We start from the raw sequence: 22342 nt of genomic DNA, 5'->3' as shown, positions 1-22342 counted from the left end.
CTTGGGATCTCTGGAAATCATTGCAGACTGTCTCACATTCTAATATATAGTGAATCATCTTTTTCTTTCTTACTTTCTTTTTTTTTTTTTTTTTTGTCCTGGGGCTTGAACTCTAGGTCTGGGCAACTGTCCCTGAGCGTCTTTTGCTCAAGGCAAGCACTTGAGCCACAGTGTCATTTCTGGCTTTTTCTGCTTATTTGGTACTGAGGAATCGAACCCAGGACTTCATGCATGCTCTAGGCAAGCATTCTACCACTAAGGCCACATTCCCAGTCCCAGTGAATCATCTTTTGAAAGGAGTATGCATGGATTGTTTATTTAGCATTAAAAATGAGGAACTGGAGAGGTATGTCAGCTCAAATATCACATTCCTAGCATGTGTGCAGTCCTGAGTTCCTTCTCCAGTACTGAAAATCCTTTTTTTTCTTTCGGTTGTAAGGTTTGAATTCTGGGCATGGGTGCTATCCCTGAACTCTTCAGCTCAAGGCAAGCACTCTACCACTTGAGCCACAGCACTACTTCCAGTTTTATGGTGGTTAATTGGAGATAAGAGTCTCACAGACTTTGCTGCCCTGCACTAGCTTTTAACACAGTCCTCAGATCTCAGCCTCCTGAGTTGCTATGAAACTTCTTTTAAAGTAATGATCAGTGGTGAGCCCGAGGCATGAGGATGCCTTGAGACTAGCCTGGTCCACATTATATTATGGCTTTTTTTTTTTTTTTGTCTGTCATGGGACCTGAACTCTGGGCCTGGGTACTGTCCTTCAGCTCTTCAGCTCAAGGCTAGTGCTCTACCACTTGAGCCACAGCACCATTTCTGGCTTTTTCTGCTTATGTGGTGCTGAAGAATTGAACCCAGGGCCTCTTGCATACAAGGCAAACTTACTTACCACTGAGCCACCTTCCCAGCCCCTGGTCCACATTATGAAGGCCCTGTTTGTTTTGTTAAAAAAAAGCCAGGTACCAGTGGCTCACACCTGTAATCCTAGCTGCACAGGAGGCTGAGATCTGAAGATCAGTATCCAAAGCCAACTCGGGTAGGAAAGTGTGAGACTCTTTAATAAACCACTCAGAAAACCAAAAGTGGCACTGTGACCCAAGTGGTAGAGCACTAGTCTGGAGCTGAGTAGCTGAGGGACGGACAGCGCCCAGGCCCATAGGTCAAACCTCATGACTGACCAAAAAAAAAAGGTAAAGGTTGATGGTTTTTATATCTGTATAATCCTACTCTGAAAGCTGTACCTGAATGTCCTTTAAAGCCAGTCTGGGCAAAAAAGCCCACAAGATTCTTATTTCCAAAATAACATGCAAAAAGCAGAGCTAAAGGTATGGATTATGTGGAGAGATCACCAGGCAAGCAATCAAGCAAGTTAGGAAGCCCTGAATTCAAACCTGCTACCAGCAAAAAAATAAAAATCTAGCACTTAAAGATTCTCATGTCCCTTATTCACCTCCCCCCCAATACAATAGTTATCTTCACAGTAGATTTTGTAAGTAAAGAGTAGTCATGCAGTGCAAAATACAAAATTAAAGCCCTGAATAGTTGCTAATAACAGTACTTAATAGACTTTTAAGAACAGTAGAGAAAGATGGTAATGCATGCCTATAATCCCAGTATTTGAGTCACAGACAAGGCAGCCTGGGCTACATAGTGAAGCAAACTAAGTTTACTGTAAAGGCCAAATCAATTTGGGTGTGGTTCAGTAGTAAAGTACTTGCCTAAAGACCCTGTGTTTGCTCCACAGCACTTCCAAAGGAAGAATAAAAACAAAATCTATGGTTGTAAATGGATGATTAAACTTAAAACCACTCATTCATCAAGATGCTTACTAGTCTCCTTAGGAAGTGTGGAAAGTTTCAAAATTGTAATAGAAACTAAAAACTTTTGCCTAACATTGTGCCATATTCGCTTTAAGCATATTTTAAAATCTAAAATCAATGGGGGAGAAGATGTCATGTATACAGTCACAGCTAACTGGAAAAGGGAGAGGAAGAAAGGAAATTATAGAGTAGAAACTTCACCTTTCTCCATAAATAACCTCTTTTATAAATCAGCATTTATCATTTCCAAAAGATGTTTTAAAAAGCTTTTGTATTTTATCCACTTGTGAAGGAACTGTTTTGTTAGTTTTCTATTCCAATATCCTAGCTTAAAATTTGTTACAACTTTTTAAGAAGAAAATTTGAGATTGAGGGGCTCATGTTGCCCATGCCAGTCTTTCTGTGCTCAAACTCCTCCCCTTTAGTGTCCTGAGTTGCTAGGATTCTAGGCATGCTCCACCCTAGGTGGTGTTGATTTTTTTGGTGTTGAATTTATTAGCTTTGAACTCTTAGTAGTTGTGGGTACTTTTGAATTTTCTGTGAAAATAAATAGGGCCACCTTTTTTCTTCGCAATTTTCATTTTATTTTTCTTTCCCATTTCATTGGTTTGAAATTCTGCTCTTGTTTGTGCATTTCATATTTTGAAACTATTTTTAGGCATATGTTATTCCCCCCCCAGGCTTGCCCATGCTTCTGTTTTTCTTTTTCTTTTCTTTTCTTTTTTTAAGTGGTACTGAAGTTTGAAGTCACACTTGTTCGTTTATTTTTTTGGTCGGGCATGGGGCTTGAACTCTGGGCTTGGGCGCTGTCCTTACACTCTTCAGCTCAAGGCGAGCATACTACTGCTTGAGCCACTCCGGTTTTTCTAGTGGTTTATTGGAGATCAGAGTCTCACAGACTTTCCTGCCTGGGCTGGCTTTGAACTGCAATCCTCAGATCTCAGCCTCCTGAGTAGCTAGGATTACAGGTGTGAGCCACCGGTGCCCAGTTTGAAGTCATACTTGTTAGGCAAGTGCTCTGCCACTTGAGCATCATCCTTAATCCTCTACTTAAAACCTACCCTTTGTTTAGTACCTTATCCTGTAACTTCAACCTTTTTTGAGTATTTCCTGAATAACCTAATCCCCCTCCACAGTATATTCTCTATTAGTCCAACAAATCATATTAAACCTTTTTCATATGTTTGTGTGCTCGTAGAAACGAGGGCGTGGCTTTGGAATCTCATGTCTGGCTTTTTTGCTCACAGCTCTACCACTTGAGCCACACTTCCAGTTCTGGCTTTTTGCTAGTTAATTGGAGATACAATTTCATAGGTTTGTCTACCTGGGCTTTATTTATTTATTTATTTATTTTTCTTTTGGGGAAAAATTTTATTTAGCTCACAGCCTGAGAGACTGAAAGTCTAAAGAACAGATAAAGACTCTTCCCAGAGCCCTCTGATGGGGTACATGTAAGAAGAAGGGTCACATCTTGAAACTGGAAGGCAGAGGGACTAGGTGGGGCTGGCCTCAGGTTTTTATCCCTCTCCACAACTAACCAGAGTCCCATGAGACGCCTTCATCTCTTCCAAAGTTGCCCTACTGACGAAGAACCTTTTCCTTGGTTCTACTTTTTTTTTTTTTTTTTAATTGTGACTAAGTGATTACATAATTTCCCAAATTTCACAGTATTGCGGGATAGAGATGCTCAGTTAAAGTCACAAACACATTCTAACTTTCCTGGAGCAAATTGTCTATCATGGTCTATAACATTTATGAGTTCTATGAGTTTTTCGATAGTCATTTCTTCCACATTGGGTGTTATGTACGTTTCTTTTGTTTTGCATAGCATCAGCTGTTCCCTCTTTCCCATTTGTTCCCTCCCTCCCATCGCTGCCATTAAGTTGCTTAGTTCATTTTGGTCAATGTCCTGTGCAACTTATGGGTCCCGCTGTTGAATGTTTTTCCCTGATTCCCTCTAGTTCTGTGTCGTCTTCCTGGTTCCCCTCCGGTGTACACATATATTCCATACATGTGATCAGCAGCATGGGGTTATTTAGTAGTGGTTCGACCAGATGAGTGGAAGTTCTTTGTTTCTTAAGTCCTGTTAATTTTGTTGTATCACCATACATTTTGGATTTATCATCCACTTATCAGGGAGACCATGTACTGTTTGTCTCTTTGCTCTTGGCTTACCTCGCTCAACATGATTTCTTCTAGCTCCATCCATTTCCCTGCAAATGTCATTATTTTGTCATTTCTAATGGCTGCATAATATTCCATTGTGTGTAGATACCACAATTTTTGGATACATTCATCTGTGGTGGGACATCTGGGTTGTTTCCATATCCTGGCTATTGTGAACAGTGCTGCAATAAACATGGAGGTGCATGTGTCCTTGTATACTGGTTCCTGTTGTTCAGGATAGATGCCTAGAAGTGGTATGACTGGGTCATAAGGGAGGTCAATGTTTAGCTTTCTGAGGACCCTCCAGACTGCTTTCCAAAGTGGATGTATAAGTGTACATTCTCACCAGCAGTGTAATAAGGTTCTTTCTCCACATCCCCTCCAGCATTTGTCGTTGGCTGACTTTAGGATGTGGGCCATTCTGACTGGGGTAAGGTGGTATCTCAGGGTTGTCTTTATTTGCATTTCCTTCACAACCAGGGATGGTGAACATTTCCTCATGTGTTTCTTTGCTATTTTTTATTTCTTCATTTGAGAAGTCCCTCTTTAGTTCCCTTGCCCATTTAGTAATTGGTTTGTTAGGTTTGGGAGGGATTAGTTTGAGTTCCTTGTATATACTGGATATTAATCCCTTGTCTGATAGGTTGCTGGTAAATATTTTTTTCCCAATTAGTTGGTTGTCTTTCTAGCTTGGTTACGATAGCTTTAGCTGTGCAGAAGCTTTTTATTTTAAGGTAGTCCCATTTGTCGAGTCTCTCTTCAATTTGTTGTGACCCTGGGACTCTGTTCAGGAAGTTCCTTCCAGTGCCTATAAGTTCAAGTGTCTCTCCTACTCTGTCCTGCAGTAGTTTCAGAGATTCAGGTTTAATGTTAAGGTCTTTAATCCATTTTGAGTTGATGTTTGTGCATGGTGATAGGCTGGGGTCCACTTTTATCTACCAGGGCTTTAAAACCTGTCTGGCGGGCTGGCAGGGTGGCTCAGTGGTAGAGCGCTTGCCTTGGCATGCATGAGGCCCTGGGTTCAATTCCTCAGCACCACATAACCAAAAAGAAAAAAGCCTAAAGTGGCGCTGTGGCTCAAGTGGTAGAGCGCTGTCCTTGAGCTGAAGAGCTGAGGGACAGTGCCCAGGCAGAGTTCAGGCCCCACGACCGGACCAAAAAAAAAAATGTCTGGCTTTAAACCTCAATTCTCAGATCTTAGTGTCCTGAGTTGTTAAGATTTATATGGGTGAGCTACTGCCACCTGGCATCCATTTATTTTTGTGCTAGTATCAGAACCTGAACTTAGGGCCTCCAGTTTTTGCTTGACTTTTGCCCATGACTGGCACTCATCACTTCAGCCATACCTCTAGTCTAGCCTTTTTGATGGTTAATCAGAGATTTTTGTAGACTTCTCTGCCTAGGTATCCAGGAGGTTTCAGTCTCCAGCTTATCTTGGACTTTTATCCTGAAAACTTAATCCTTTATAATTTTGCTTAGCTGAAGCAGTGAGTTGATTCCTTCATTTTGCTTATGTAGAATCAAATTCTTGGCCATAACTATTGGCTTCAGCAAAACCCAAGTAGGCTAAGTTTAGTGCTAATTGATACTCTCCTGTAGCATTTCTAGACTATAGAGTTTTTTCTCTTTATATTTTAGTCACTTTTATGGCATTGACAGTAGAATATGTGTATCATAGTATGGATTTACTATGCTATCTTGATGAAGTCTGTTGTAGGCTTCCTAATCCCCAGCTGTTACTACTTTTCCCTTCTAGTGACTTACTGAAGGAACAAACACTCAGAAAGAAGGCAGAGTTAGAATCTGCACAGTGTCGCCTGCAACTTCAGGTCCTCACTGATGAATGCACTAAACTTCATGATCGTGTACAGGTGAGTGTTTTTAAAAAGAAAGGAAATTGAGCGGGGCCAAGCAGCTGCAGCTGGAACAAGAGTGTGGCGAGGGCATGAGCTGCAATATGGGGCCCGGAGAGCGCCTGGGATGCGGCTGACTTGGAGGGCTGCCGCCTGACACATACTGCCACCACAGGCGGACAGCTCAGCAGGTGGATGCCCCAGGAGCCGCAGGTGCTGGTTCTTTGTTCCTTGCAGTGCAGCTGGAGCTCTGAGCCCTGTTCTGGATTTGGCTTGTTTTGTGCATTATTGTATACCTTCCTTTTCTCAGTGGCCTCTTCATTTGTTAAGAAAGTACAAGACATTCAGGCTGTAGTTATTAATGCATTTCCATGTGTGTTCCAGATGCTAGTTATTATTCCTTGCTTAATATACAGAAAAACTGGTTTTTATCAAGTTTTGTTTGTTTTTAACCAGTCGTTGGGTCTGAACTCTGGGCCTGGGCATTGTCTCTCAGCTCTTCAGCTTTAGGCTAGTGCTCTACCACTTGAGCCACAGCACCACTTCTGCCTTTTTTTTCCTGCTTATGTGGTGCTGAGGAATCTAACTCAGGGACTCGTGCAAGCAAGGCAAGCACTCTACCACTGAGCCACTTTCCCAGCACAGAAAAACTGGTTTTATAGGCCTAAAAGGTCAACGACTTTTCCTCCTTCTCAGAGGATTGTTTGGTTTTACTGCCATGGCCCTTATGTACTGTGCTCTCCAGACAATGTCCCTTGCAGAGCTAGTCATTGCCTTTAGCTGTCCAGTGTTTATGTTGCTATTTGTTTATGTTGCTATTTGATGGCCTATTTCTCATCTTGTTCACCATCACCTGAGTGATCCTTATTGTGAGGCCACCATTTTTGTTTGGTTCCATTACTACAAAGGGACATTTGTAGCCATTGGACATGATGTGTTTGCTACAATGACTCTAGTTATCCTGAGGAAAATAGGAAAATCCGTGGACTATTTTTCTCAGCATTTGGTATTATGTCATGCTTGGCCTTCTTAAAAGCATCATTGTCTTCTTTATAATTGGGGAGGGGAGTCTGCCTAACTGAGTTGGACAGGTTGTGTTTCATATTCATCAGGCTCCTAGATTTTGGGGGGGGGATCAGATGTTTATCACAAAAACAGTTCAAATAGAAAAAGCAGGACCTGTAGCAATGATGAAGACAATGGATGTGGTCTGTGTTTTTATCTTTCAGATTATTTTCTTCAATGATGTATGATGTGCCCACCTTTTTTTGTTGTGAGGCATAAGCAAGAAAAGTGCTCATCTGAAGAATGCAACATTTTTTTATGGCTGATATACCTAACTTCAGAAGTATTTTTTGGGGCTGGAAAGGTGGCTCAGTGGTAGAGCGCTTGCCTTGCATGCATGGGGCCCTGGGTTCGATTCCTTATCACAACATAACCAAAAAGAAAAAAGCCTAAAGTGGCGCTGTGGCTCAAGTGGTAGAGCGCTGTCCTTGAGCTGAAGAGCTGAGGGACAGTGCCCAGGCAGAGTTCAGGCCCCACGACCGGACCAAAAAAAAAAAAAAAAAAGAGTCATACAGACTTTTCTGCCTGGGGCTGGCTTTGACCCACAGTCCTTAGATCTCAGCCTCCTGAGTAACTAGGATTATAAGCCTGTGCCACTGGCGCTGTCATGATCTACATTTTCTTTATGGTTAAAGTATTTGAATGAAACATATCTTTGTTTTGTGCTGATATTGGAGCTCCAACTTGGGCTTAGCTTTTTCGGTCAAGGCAGGTACTCTTTCCCCTTGAGGCACAATTCCAATTCCAGCTTTTTGATGGTTAGAGAAGAATCTCTTGGACTTTTCTGCCTAGGATGGCTTTGAACCATGATTCTCAGATTTCAGCCTCACGAATAGCTAGGATTATAGCATGAGCCACCAATGCCTGCCCTTGAAACAAATAGCCAGCTGCAAAAACTTCCTTGAATGATTTACCTTCCTGAAATCTACTATTAGTAAAGTTAGGCATTTAGACAACATGACCAAGGGCTTTCAATCTCCATATTTGATGTGTTCTCCTTACTATAGTTGATTATTAAAAGTACTATAAAAACAGTTTTCTAGTGTTTATTATAATATTTTCATATGTAATGGACAAGAAATAGTTTATCAGAGCAAGAAATTATACTTGAGAAAGCTTTGCATTCACAAAACCTTTCATTTTCAGGACTTGCAAAAACTTATTGTATGGCACCGGGACCAGATTTTACGGCAACCTGGGTGCTCCCAAGGTAGTCTTCCAACATGCCTGTCTTTCAGCCAGGGACAGCATAAGTACCACTTTCAAAAGAACTTTACAGTGTCTCAGACAGGAAATTGCCGAATCATGGCATACTCTGATGCCCTGAGCTGCTTGGCGATCTCACAGCCTTCTCCTCAGGCTGCCTTCCTTCCAGGTAAACAATCCAGAACCTTGACTAGGGCTGGGAATGTGGGTTAGTGGTAGAATGCTTGCCTAGGGTGCATGAAGCCCTGAATTCGATTACTCAGTGCCATATAAACAGAAAAGGCTGGAAGTAGTGCTGTGGCTCAAGTAGTAAAGTGCTAGACTTGAGCAAAAGAAGCTCAAGGACAGTGCCCAGGCCCTGAGTTCAAGTCCCAGGACTGACAAAAAAAAAACCATAACTTCATATCTATCATTGGATTCTGTTTATTTTCTCTAAGAGTCTCATGGACTTTCCTGCCCAGGCTGACTTTGAACCATAATCCTCCCATCTCAGCTTCCTGAGTAGCTAGGATTACAGGTGTAAGCCACTGGCACCCAGCTGTCTTACTAGTTTTTATTCAGTTAATAGTAAACTTGTAGCCGGGTGCCAGTGGCTTTCACTCTAATCCTAGCTACTCAGGAGGCTGAGATCAGAGGATCACGGTTCAAAGCCAGCCCAGGCAGGAAAATCTGTGAAACTCTTATCTCCAATTAACCACCAGAAAACCGAAGTGGCTCTGTGGCTCAAGTGGTAGAGCACTGGCCTTGAGCTGAAGAGCTGAGGGATAGCGCCCAGACCCAGAGTTCAAGCCCCATTACTGACACCCCCCCACCCCCCACAAAAAAAAAATATTTTTTTTTTTGTTTTGGTTTGAAGGAGGGTTGATTTTTGTTTGAGGCATGTAAGTTATAACACTGGGGAATACTTTCAAGATGTGCTCAAACTGGCATATTGAATTGAAATCTCATTGTACAACAATTTAAAGAAACAATACATTGTTTTTAGTAATTAGCTTTTCCATATAACTGAAAGTTACTGTTACTTTTCTTTGGTAGGCTTTGGTGTAAAGATGTTAAGTACTGCCAATATGAAAAGCAGTCAGTACATTCCAATGCATAGCAAACAGATCCGTGGACTGGCCTTCAACCAGGAGTCCAGAGGTTTACTGCTCTCTGCTTCACTAGACAACACTATTAAACTGACCAGGTGAGTGAATGAAGAGAAGGTGGGGCCTTAGCCCCACTGTATTGAATTAATATCAATGTTGAAGGTACCTTTAGCTCCCTCTTGCTGATCTGAGGCATTTTATATTCCCTTAAAAGTAGACATAACAGGTTACTAAATATATAAGTATTGTTAAAATGTATTTTACAAAATGTGTGCAAATGAGAGTAATATTTGAGAGATTTTTAGAATGACAGTATCTAGGAATCATTGGTATGTTGCATCAGAATTACTATAATAGGGGGCTGGGAAGGTGGCTCAGTGGTAGAGCGCTTGTCTTGCATGCATAAGGCCCTGGGTTCGATTCCTCAGCACCACATAAGCAAAAAGACAAAAGCCGGAAGTGGCGCTGTGTGGCTCAAGTGGTAGAGCGCTAGCTTTGAGCTGAAGAGCTGAAGGACAGCGCCCAGGCCCAGAGTTCAGGTCCCACAACCAGACCCCCCCCCCCAAAAAAAATTATTATAATAGCTTAGGACTGCATATTTCTGGTCTGTTACCTAGGTAGTTCTGCCTAACAAAGATGATTGGTTACCAGGCATTATTCTCCTTGATTGACATGATAGATTTTTTTTTTTCTTATTGTGGGGCTTGAACTCTAGGCATGGGCCTGGTCCTTGAGTTTTTCAGCTCAAGGCTCATACTCTACCACTTCAGTCACAGTGCCACTTCTGGTTTTCTGGTGGTTAATTGGAGATAAGAGTCTCACAGGTGTTCCTGCCTGGGCTGGCTTTGAACCATGATCCTCAGATCTCATGAGCCTTCTGATTAGCTAGGATTACAGGCATGAGCCACCTATGCCCAGCTATGATGGCATTTTTGTCTTTTAAATGCTTTTAGTAATGTGAATCAGTTCTGGGCTTGTTCTGTGCTTTTGTCTTTTAGAAAGTAGTTTTGTGGAGTTTTTTGGGGGGAGGGGTTGTTTTTTTGTCCTGGGGCCTCAGCATTGTCCCTGAGCTCTTCAGCTCAAGGCTAGGGCTCTACCACTTGAGCTATAGCACCACTTCTGAGTTTCTGGTGGTTAATTGGAGATAAGAGCCTCACGGACTTTCCTGCCCAGCCTGGCTTGAACCTTGATCCTCAGATCTCAGCCTCCTGAGTAGCTAGGATTACAGGTGTGAGCTACCATTGCCCAGTTTAGAAAGTAGTTTTAAGGGTGCTGGTAGCTACTGTAATCCTAGCTACTGTGGAGGCTGAGATTGTGGTGTGACACAAACGGCCTGGGCCGGTTTTTCATGTACTTTTACCTGGGATCTGTCTTAGACTATAGTGCTCCCACAGATAGCCTCCTGTGTGCCCTGAGATCACAAGCAGCATACACCACCATATGCAGATTATTGGTTTAGATGCCATCTCACTAATTTGTGGTCATGCTAGGCTCAGGATGTGGTTTTGTCAGTCAGTCTTTACCTCTCTTGTAGTTAGGATTCAGGTATATGTCCCTACTTCTGGCTCTTTTGACTTTCTTTTTTGACTTTTTTAAAGCACTGGTAGCTCACAGATGTTATCCTAACTACTTGGGAGGCTGAGATGTGAGGATTGATCAGTGAGACTATATAGTTAACCAGCAAAAAGTTGGGCATGCTTGGGCGCTGGTGGCTCACACCTGTAATCCTAGTTACTCAGGAGGCTGAGATCTGAAGATTGTGGTTCAAAGCCACCCCAGTCAAGAAAGTCCGTGAGACTCTTACCTGCAGTAAACCACTCCGAAAACCAGGTGGTAGAGCATTCGCCTTGAGCTGAAGAACTGAGGGACAGTGTCCAGGCCCAGAGTTCAAGCCCCACAACTGTCCAAAAAAAGCTGGGCATGGAGGTATGGCTTAAGTGGTAGAGCACAAGCCTCAAAGCAACAAGTTAGCGTGAAAGGCCCTGAGTTTAAGCCCCAGTACCTGCACCAAAAAGAAAGAAAAAATAAAGTTTAAGGTTAATTTTGGACAAAACTTTAGTGATGGTGTGTGTGTTTTAAGTGTTTAAAATGGGGACAGTATTAAGTATCAGGATGATTGATCATAATTTTTTTTTTTAACTTAGTCACTTACTTCCTTTATAGTTTAAGAAGAAAGCTGGTGGTCCTCAAAACACCAAAAGTTTCAGAATTCAGAAGGGCTCTCTGGGCAGTACTATGAGGAAATTAGGGATCCAGATAGTTTGAGGTTATGGGTATGTTTTCAGTAAGGATTATTGATATTTGAAGTGATAATCTTTGCCTCCCTGTAGTAAAAAGTTTTTGTTACTTCTACAGCCTGGAGACAAATACTGTGGTTCAGACTTACAATACTGGACGCCCTGTATGGAGTTGTTGCTGGTGTCTTGATGAAAACAATTACATCTATGCTGGACTGGCCAATGGTTCAATTCTGGTATATGATCTTCGAAACACAGGCTTTCATATGCAGGAATTAGTACCTCAGAAAGCCAGGTAGGGAGCCACTTCCTTTTTTCTATGGGAAACTGCTTTGTCTTGAATTATGTTTTTAATGGTTCTCAGTGTCCTTAACTGGTCAGCAATTCTCTTAACATCTGATGTTTCCCCACCTCAAAGTCAGTACAATGTGTGTAATTTTTCACAGTTGTGGAAAGCTCTGGTATCAAATGTAGCCAAGTTTATAGAATAATATTAATCCAACACGGCAAAATAGAAATCATATCTTTATTTAGAATCTAGCTCTACTATTTATGAACTGTGTGGTATTAGTTGTGTTTCTTGGCCTATTAAATGATGAACAAAGACTTTAGTAGCCATAGGACTCCTTTACATGGATGGTGTAGTATTCCATGTGTGCTAGCTCACAAAACAAATTGATAAAATCACCTCAATGATTTAAGACAGACACCTGTAATCATTACCAGTCAGGAAGCTGACATCCAGAGGATCATGATTTGAAGCCAGCCTGGAGATAAGTCTATATAGATTGCAAAAAATAAACCACATAAAGCTAGGCTGAAAATGTGTTGACTCGAGCTTAAGAACAATTTTGTCTGAAAATACTATATTACTGATTTGTCATTTATAACTCAGTTATGGGTTTAGGACATATGCTGAATCCATCTCACTACTTATGGTGGATTGTTCCTGGAGATTTTCGAAGCTGTCAGAAAGTGAATAAGGTCTGTTAACCTAGCCAAAATTCAAAGCTTTTTTTTCTTTCCCTCCCTTTTTTGCAATAGTACATATAGAGCACAGGGTCCTATATGCTAGGAAAACACTTTTACCACTGACATTCATTTCCAGGACTAAATGAAAAGTATCTTGTTTAGTCTTTGTTTGAGATAAGAGTCTTATAGACCATCCTGCCTGGGCCAGCTTCTAACTGCATTCATAGGAGTCTCAGCCTCCTGAGTAGCTGGTATTACAAGTCAGAAGCGTGAGCCACTGGTGCCTGGCTCAGGTGTTTTTGTTTTTTTTTTAAAACAATGCTGGGGCTTGGCTGTATACTTGATAGGCAAGCATTCTACCACTTGAGTAATACCACCTTGTCCCTTCACCCCACTCCTTTTAGTGATTTTTCAGATAGTGTCTTTTTTTTTTTTTAACCTAGTTTGACCTGAAGCTACAACCCTCCTGCCTTTGCCTCTTCAGTAATGCATTTTTTGCTCAAGGCTGGGGCTCTGCCACTTGAGCCATGCTCCACTTTGGTTTTTGGTTGTTAATTGGAATAAGAGTCTCAAAAACTTTCCAACCTGGCTTTGCACTGCTATTCTCAGGTGTCTGCCACCTGGGTAGTTAGAATTACAGGCATCAGTGGTCCCCCGACCTCCACATCACCTTTGTAACACACGATTCCTTTTCTTTCTTCAGATGTCCACTGGTATCCCTGTCATACATGACCAGAGCTGCTTCAGCTGCATTTCCTTATGGTGGGGTGCTTGCTGGAACCTTGGAGAATGCTTCCTTCTGGGAACAGAAATCTGATTTTTCTCACTGGCCTCATGTGCTACAAATGGAGCCAGGGGGCTATGTAGACTTTCAGATAGAGAACAGAACCCGACACTGTCTTGTAAGCTATAGACCTGGTAAGTGCTGAGGTCCTTGGGGGCCTTCTGATTTGTTTGGGGAGCAGAATGGTGGTAGAGGGGAAAGAAGTTCTTGGCCTTGCCTTTGGCTCCTCATAGACTAAAAGGCCTGTTATTGATGCTACAATAAGGATAATGGCTCCATGTTCCGGTATAGAGCCTGTTTTTCTGTTCTTAACTGTGAGAATTGGAACAAATAGATGGATAATTGGGATAGTTTCTCTAGGATTCCCTGTATCTTAAAATACTTCCTCTTAATGACTTTGAGTCATTTTAAGATCAATTTTTTTTTTCCTTTCTTTTTCTGGTGCTGGGACTGGGACTTGAACTCAGGGCCTGAGCTCTATCCTTGAGCTTTTGTGTTCAAAGGTAGCACTCTACCACTTGTTTAATTAGTGCTTTGAAGCAGATGCTCTACCTCTTGAGCCACAATCCCAGCCCATAGGAGATAGTTATTTATCCTGTCCTCATGCTAAGTGACCATGTGTCCCTCTTTAGCCTTGTAGAAAATTTTGATAGACTCCCATCTGGAAAAGCAATTCTGGAAATACAACCAAACTAGTAGTAGAACACTACCTAGCACTGCCAGACTCTGAGTTCAAACCCTAGTACTAACAAACCCAAAAAACATTTTTATAACAACAGGGAACATGTTGAGTTTTGAGTCAGTGGGATCAGAAACAAGTAGCTACACAAATTGAGAACTTCTCAGGGAAGGACAGGTTGAACTAGAAGAAAGAAGTCAGTGTACAACTGACTTTCAAACTTAGGTTTGGTCTGAAAATGATACCTCTGCTAATGTATGACAAGACAGATGGTTGGTTGGAGTTAAGTTATTAAAGTGCCCACACTTCTATATTTGAAATAATATTTAAGCTGGGAAACTATCTCAGGTTGACTCTTTGGACACCTTTGGCTCTTAGCAAATCATACTGTAACTTGTACAAAAAGCTTAGGGGTTCAGGGTTTTTTTTGTTGTTGTTGTTTTGTTTTTGTCTATCCTGGGGCTTGAACTCAGGGCCTGGACACTGTCCTTGAGCCTCTTTGTTCATGTTCAAGCTAGTACTCTACCACTTGAGCCACAATTCTACTTGCACCTTTTTTGTGTTCATGTGGTACTGGGGAATCAAATCCAGGGCTTCGTGCATGATAGGCAAGCACTCCTACCAATAAGCCACATTCCCAGCCCTGGGGAGTCCAGTTTTGTTTTCTAGCTTGTTTTTGCCTCCCTCAATATCTCTGATAATACACTTCTGTAATTTACAGGCTTTTATCTTAGAAAATGTCTCTAGGAGCCAGGTGCTGGTGTCTCACGCCTGTAATCCTAGCTACTCAGGAGGCTGAGATCTCAGGATCGAGTTTCAAAGCCAGCCTGGGCAGGAAAGTCCATGAGACTCTTATCTCCAATAAAAACCACTAGAAAACTGGAAGTGGTGCTTTGGCTCACGCGGTAGAATGCTCGCCTTAAGCTGAAGAGCGCAGGGACAGTGCTCAAGCACAGAGTTCAAGCCCTATGACTGACAAAAAACAAGAAAAAAAAGAAAAAAGAAAATGTCTCTAGGAACTAATGGACTCCTCGTGTGCCTAAAAGTTTTTTTGTTTTTTGTTTTGCTAGTCCTGGGGCTTGAACTCAGACCCTGGGCACTGTCCCTCAGCTGCTTTTTGCTCAAGGCTAGCACTCTATCACTTGAGCCACAGTGCCACTTCCAGCTTTTTCTGTGTATGTGCTATTGAGGAATTGAACCCAGGGCTTCAGGCCTACTAGGCAAGCACTCTACCACTGAGCCACCTTCCCAGCTCCTAAAAGAAGTTTTTAGCCAGAACTCTGGAGTGATAAATTGCTGAGCAGAGATCTGGATTCAATGATTTTACTAAAAAACAATACTGCAGTCTTAAATTTGCTCTTAGCTGGGTGCTGGTAACTTAAAACTAGCCACTCAGGAAGCCTAAAATCTAGATCTTGGTTCCATGCCAGCTCAGGCAGATAAATGCTGAAAGTGGAGATGTGGCTCAGGTTGTGAACAAAAGCAGAACTTCAGAGTTCAAATCCCACATATAAGAAAAAAGAATAGGCAAAACCTACTGTAGAAAACTTGCTTGATTCTAGCTTGCACTTGCAGGTATGCTTACCGTTTCGTGTATGTACAGCTTTTCTGTCCAACTTAACTGTTGTAAATGCCTAAGATTTAGGTATGCCATTCATTTTTTTTCTCTCCCTTTGTTGTAAGAAAGGAACTGAAACTTGGTGCCTGATACTTTGCTCATTGGCTGGCTCTACTAACTGAGCCATTCCTCCAACCCCAAGGGTTGGTAGTTTCTGTTCTTTTTCTTCATTAATTTCTTTAGTACCCTCTCCATGGGGAAGCACTGATTTCTCTGTTCTATAGATAAAATCCACAAGACCATACGAAGTGTACTGATGGAACTATCCTACAAAGTGGGTGATACTGGAGAGACACTCTGCTCCTGCCAACCTGTGCAGACATTCCTTGGGGGACCCACCTGCAAACTGTTGACCAAAAATGCTATTTTCCAAAGCCCAGTGAATGATGGCAGCATCTTGGTGTGTACTGGAGATGAAGCAACAAATTCTGCCCAGGTGAGCCTATTATCTTTTACAGTTTGGGAACTAGGATGTGACTCAGTGGTAGAGCATCTGCCTTATATGTGTGAGACCCTGGGGTTCAATCCTCAGCACTACCCCAAAATTTTCTTTTTGTACAATGTTGATAGAGAAAATCTTGAGCATTTTTGTTCAGAGGTATGTAAAAGTTCTGCTCTATAATCTTGTGTGTGTGTGTGTGTGCGCATGTGTGCTGGGTTTTTTGTTTTGGGGGGCTGGAGGGAATTTTTTATTTTGCCAGTCCTGGGGCTTGAACTCAGGGCCTGGGCACTGTCTGTACTCAAGGCTAGTGCAAAACGCTTGAGCCACAGCCCCATTTCCGGCTTTTTCTGTTTTATGTGGTACTGAGAATCAAACCCAGGGCTTGCTAGGCAAGCACTCTACCACTAAGCCACATTCCCAGCCCAGAATTATTTTTTTTTTAAATATACTGAAAGCTGGCCACTGGTTGCTCAACAACTTGAATACTAAGCTACTTAGAAGGCTGAGATTTGAGGATCACATTTCAAAGCCAGCCTGGGCAGGAGAGCAGGTGAGAGTTTTGATGTTTTTTTTTTTTTTTTGGTCAGCCATGGGGCTTGAATCCAGGCCCTGGGTGCTGTACCTGAACTTTCTACTCATGACTAGCCCTCTACCACTTTGAGCTACACTTTGTACCACTTTTGGCAGTTGTTTGGAGATAAGAGTCTGATGGGCTTTCCTGCCCAGACTGGCTTCAAACTGCGATCCTCAGATCTCAGCCTCCTGAGTAGCTAGCATTATGGTAACAGGTCTGAGCCACCAGAGTCTGGCTAAAAATACAGGATGCATCATCTCTGCATAAAAACAAAACAACAAAATCTGTCTTGTTCTTTAAGATTACTGTTACTTCCCCCGTTTTTTTTTGTTTGTTCGTTTGTTTTTGGCCAAACTCAGGGCCTTGCACTTGCCAGGCAATGTAAGACTATCTCTACTAAATTACCACCAAAAAAAAAAAAAAAGCCAGAAGTGGAGCTGTGGTTTCAAGTAGTTAGAGCACTAGCTTTTTTTTGGGGGGGAGGGGTCCGGTCATGGGGCCTGAACTCTGGGCCTGGGCGCTGTCCCTCAGCTCTTCAGCTCAAGGCTAGCACACTACCACTTGAGCCAAGCACCACTTCTGGCTTTTTTTTCTGCTTATGTGGTGCTGAGGAATCAAACCCAGGGCCTCATTCATGCAAGGCAAGCACTCTACCACTGAGCCACCTTCCCAGCCCCAGAGCACTAGCTTTCAGTAAAAAGAACCTTAGGCCCTGAGTTAAGTCCAAGGACTAGCACTAAGAAAATAAAAACCAAACTGAAACCTCTAAAATATTTAAGACATTAGGTTCATTAGTTTAGAATGAAATTAACAGATGATGGAGAAATTTATAGTGGACAGATAACCTGTTGCCACCTGAACGTATTGGCCAATCTTAGCATAACTGTGAATGAGTGAGACAGAAATAATATAGCTCTTTAACATAAGATCATATGAAGTACATGGTATTATGAAATTCTTGATCTTGTATAAGTAAGTCTAAGCAGTGCTGTCCAATACAATCATACTAGCCACATGAATACTTGAAATGTATGTAGTAAGTAAAAATGAAGAACTCCATTGTTAGGGCAGTTACTCCTCACCTGAACTGACTGCTGATGTTTTTGCTTTATTTCTTTAGCTGTGGAGTGCTTGCAGTGGCTCAATACTGCAGACCCTGAAGTGTGATCAGCCTGTCTTGGACATCTGCCCATTTGATGTGAATCATAACAGCTATTTGGCTACTTTAACCGAGAAGACTGTCCATATCTATAAATGGGAGTGATCATGGTCATGAGACTTTCAGACTCATGGTTAATGTTAAATGTTGTTTATAGCATCTAGCAACCCTGAAATCTCTGCTTATTGCCTACAAACTAGAACTTCATAGTTCATTTGGATTATTGTAAATTTAGAACTTAAGGGCCACTGAGACACTGTGTTGTCTGTTGTGTGTATGCAATTGTTCATCTGTTGTATCCATTTAAAGAGTAAGTGGTACTCTATCTTCATTTCTTGGGTTAAAATCTTCATGTATCTTTGCTGGGAATTTTTATTTTCTAAGATCTGATGGACCTTGGTGAGTCTTCTCAGCAGCAGTTTGTGTGTGTGTACCAAACATTTTCTGGAGTATATGACCTCAGTTGTCTATTGGCTTGGGAGAGCTACATCCTAGAAAGTGATTTACTTGCACTCAGAGGTTTTCCTTCCATTGAACACAAGAGGGCACTGTAGAACTCTGTAGGTTTGATTTATTTCTGAGTTTACAGGCTGGTAACCAATTGGTAACTTGGTCTTATCCCCCACAGAAATGTGTGTTGTATATTGTGTGCTTTGTAGTAACAAAGTCATTTTACAGCCACCCAGTGCTAGGATGTTGGCAAGTCCTATGATGAATAAAAGTGACTGGTTGTCTATATAGAACCTTACTTAGTTAATGGCCAGTTTGTTGCATTATTATTGTTAAGGAGGACCAGTTGTTTGAGCAATAGGGAAATACTATCTTCTAGCTAGCTTAGGATCTCAGGGTTTTATCAAAGACAGTGAGTGCTTTAATGACTATTTCCTTCTTGCTGGGAAAAAAACAAGTGGCATGACAAAGCTTTTACTTGAGTCTTCCCTAATACTAGAGATGAGAACAAGGGACTAAGTTTTTCAGACTGTTGTATATAATGAGGTGGAGGGCTTGTCTCATTTTGATAAAGTACCTATCTTAATAGGACCAATCTTTTTGAAGTTAGAAGTTGTTTTTTAAGTATTTATAATTCCCAAGGCTTTCCTATGTGAACCTGATGTTTGATTCTAAGTACCTAATCTTCTCTGGAAGCATTGGTGAAATTTTTGTTCACAGAAAGATGATAGTGATTGAAGACCTATCAGTAACAGGAAGGTACCTACCAACTTTCATTCCTGTCCTGGATTATTCAACTTGGGGAGCCCAGTAGATACTCGGGTTCTATTCATCCACTCTGCTGTTCCTCTAAACCACTATCCATTGGGACTTGCCTCAAGGTATGAGCAAGTCCGTGTTCTTAGGAGCAGCAGCATGGCTATTAATGTGACTCTCTTAAGTAATTGTTATGAGATAGTACCTTTTTATAACAATTCAGACTATAAATTCCTGAGCTATTACCAAGATATTTCTTACTATTAAGGGATTGTTAGCGTAGATTTCCCCAGAGTTCCAAGTTCTAGCTATGTCTTTTAGTAAAACACATTTGAGGATATTTAATTTTGAGGATGTTTTATTTTTAAGGATATCTTTTTAAAAGCCAGCTTTCATAGCCTGTGGAAAGCCCACCTTTCTCAGGGAAGTTAATTCTTGATATGTTGAAGCCTGGAGCTTCAGAGGCAGAATAGTATTTGAATTGAAAAGCAAAATGCAAGCACTATATAGTGGCATGTTTAGTGATATGGTACACTTGTATGACCTGGGAATCTGAGGCCAGGAAGGTCTCAATTCAAGTTCAGTTGTTGGCTATATAGTGAGTTTGAGGCCAGCAAATGTACCTAGCAAGACTCTCCACCCTACCTTGACCCCCCTCCCAAAAAAAAAGATAAAACTAGTTTGACTGCAATAGATTGCCACAGAGAGGATGCAGATAGAGCAGAATTAGGATTTAACTTATCTTGTGGCAAGTCAGTTTACATCAGTTGATGTTAATTGGTTTTTCCAAGAGTAGGAACTAGGGGACTTTTAACCAAGGAAGTTGAATGGATGTCAAATATTCCCAATCCTTTACATTTTGCAATTCTAAATTTGGATTTTGGTGCTGAGGATTGGTCTCTGCACTGGAAAAAAGAGAAAAAGAAAACTTCAGGCCAAGCATGTAGCACACACCTGTAATCCCCAGAACTCTGGAAGTAGAGGCAGAAAGATTTCAAGTCTTAGGCCAGCCTGGGCTACTGAAGAAGACCCTATCTTAACCCAAAAGAAAAGGTACTGTCACCCCTACTTTTGTAGCAGACTTCATTTAAAAACCTAGGCTCTAGTCTCCTCAGCACCACCAGGGTCCCTGCCCCTCTGTTTTTTTACCCCTATCTTCAAAATTGTTCTTCCATTTTAGAGTTTGAAATTCAGCAAATTCAAAATATCTTGTCATTGTATGTATCCTCGCATCTGGCTTGAAAACAAGGCAATGGAATTTCTGTGTTTAATGTACATATGAAAATAAAGGATTTTTCCATGTGTTACAGTTGGTTTTTTCTTTTTTCTTTGCCTAGAGGCAGGAATATGCTACCTGGTAGATTTTCCGTTTTATGCAGTAATGGGTCTGAGTTACATAGGATGGTCTCTAGAATTGAAGTAGACAATTTAAACTGATGAGTCAGTGGGAGCTTTAGGTGGTGATTTACTTTTTGCTGTTTTTCTCTTAACACAGTTCATATGATTGTTAACTCTTTCTCTAGACTCGCCTGCTTTCTAGCTTCCTGTTTCAGAATCTAAAACTTAATATGAGAGGTAAAACGAGGACTTTTTTCATTTTCTTTAAGTGATTGGCAGCTCTTAAGACCGTGGCAGTGGACAATTATGGGCAGTCAGATTCCTGCTCGGCAGTTTTGGCCACTTGGCTCAGTTTCTTCTGCTTGAAGTCACCACTTCTGTCATAAACAAGGAATTCTGCAATTAAGCTTGAAAGGCTGAAAGTGTCTTCCAGTTAAACAGAAATAAGAGTATACTGGATTCCAAGGAAACAATCTCTAGGTAGAACCTTCCTTAAGGAATCCTATGCTTCAAGGAAAGTGACAGGTCAAGGGTAGAAATCCCAAATTACTAAGAAACCTATCACCATTGTTTTTCAGTCTTTTCCTAAAGTTCTTAAAGTGTTTTATGTCAACTTGTGTTTGCGTTTCAACTTGTTTATAGTTAGCAGTCATTTATAAAGTCCTTCCCTAATGTTAATTCTAAAATTGTACTATGACATACTTATTGTTCATTTTATTTTCTAAGGGAAGGATTAAGATCTGCATTTGTCTGCTGTCTGATGTGGAGCATGAACTCAGCTTGACCTTTGTCACTGAGGGTTTTTTTTTTCTGGTTGTGGGGCTTGAACTCAGGACCTAGGCACTGTCCCTGAGCTTTTTCACTCAAGGCTAGTGTTATACCACTGAGCCACAGCTCCACTTTGGTTTTCCAGTGGTTAATTTAAGGTAAGGGTTTCTCATATTTTCCTGAGCTGGCTTTGAACAGTGATCCTCAGATCTCAGCCTCCTGAGTAGCTAAGATTACCAGCATAGTCCACCAGCACCCAGCTGTCAAATTAAGGTTTTAATAAGTAGTGATGAGCCGGGTACCGGTGGCTCATGCCTATAATCCTAGCTACTCAGGAGGCTGAGGTCTGAGGATCGCGGTTCAAAGCCAGCCTGGGCAGGAAAGGCCATGAGACTCCTATCTCCCATAAACCACTAGAAAACTGGAAATGGCGCTGTAGCTCAAGTGGTAGAGTGCTCACTTTGAGATGAAGAGCTGACGGACAGCGCCCAAGCCCCATGACCGACAAAAAGTCATTGATGTGATCTAGAACCATGTAGTTCAGTGCTCTCTTCATTGTGAAGAGGGAAGAGTATAAGTGGAGTGCAGGGCTGGTTGAATAAGCAGCCTGCTGTTGAGATAGATGAGGAGGCATGCCATGAATCCCTACCGGCTTCTGAGGAGTAACTAGATTTATCCACTCCAATCAGAAGGGCTCCTAAGGATGGTCATGGCCCACAACTTAATATCTGGATTTGTTACATGTTGTAATTCGGCAAAGCTCTAAGCTTCCAACAATTAGCTGATGTGCTAGTTAATGAAAGTTGTAAATAGAAGGCTGGCAGAATAAGAATCCACTTTGGATAAAAGGTTATACTATGCCTTCAAACTAATTCTCATAGATCCTACTATTTAAACACCACCAGTGTTAAAACAGTACTTGGAAGAAGACTACTGATAGATTCCTAGGCTATACTCTAGTGGGTGTTGGGGTTGTGTGGAACAAATGGGAAGGGAGATGATTGTGGAGAAGAGGAAAAGTATCCACATCCCAGAAGTCTAACCTCAAACAACCAAGCCTAGTGAAGTTTTGTGACCTGCAGGAGCTTTTCAGATGGCCATGACCCTATTTCCTCTCATGAGGCTGGTGTCGGACTATTGAGGTAGAGATGAACAGTGTTTCATTGTCACTCTACCTCATTTTACAAATGACCCAGATGATTTTGTTGGGAGTGTTTTGTTTGTGTGCTAGTCCTGAGGCTTGAATTCAGGGTCTGGGCACTGTCCTTGAGCTATTTTTGTTCAAGGCTAGCACTCTACCACTTGAGTCACAACCACTTCTGGCTTTTTTTTTTTTCTGGGTCCGGTCGTGGGTCCTGAACTCTGG

At 41.7% G+C, this 22342-nt stretch overlaps 1 protein-coding gene across 1 annotated transcript in view; it reads left to right on the top strand.

Annotated features, from left to right (window-relative positions):
* The window catches only part of Rfwd3 (ring finger and WD repeat domain 3), a 30804-nt gene extending 10627 nt beyond the window's left edge, over window positions 1-20177 (top strand). Inside the window, exons 5-11 of the mRNA XM_013012686.1 lie at window positions 5721-5858; window positions 8052-8280; window positions 9147-9297; window positions 11555-11731; window positions 13112-13326; window positions 15714-15925; window positions 17626-20177. Coding sequence (XP_012868140.1) covers window positions 5721-5858; window positions 8052-8280; window positions 9147-9297; window positions 11555-11731; window positions 13112-13326; window positions 15714-15925; window positions 17626-17769 — 1266 coding nt within the window. The 3' untranslated portion in view covers window positions 17770-20177. The remainder of the gene's footprint in view (window positions 1-5720; window positions 5859-8051; window positions 8281-9146; window positions 9298-11554; window positions 11732-13111; window positions 13327-15713; window positions 15926-17625) is intronic.
* The last annotated feature ends 2165 nt before the right edge of the window (window positions 20178-22342 follow it).

The sequence above is a fragment of the Dipodomys ordii genome, unplaced genomic scaffold, assembly GCF_000151885.1.
Source record: "Dipodomys ordii isolate 6190 unplaced genomic scaffold, Dord_2.0 Scaffold18, whole genome shotgun sequence".
Lineage (NCBI taxonomy): Eukaryota > Metazoa > Chordata > Mammalia > Rodentia > Heteromyidae > Dipodomys > Dipodomys ordii.
The sequence above is the reverse complement of the archived record's forward strand: the minus strand, read 5'-3'. Positions and strand labels throughout refer to the sequence as shown.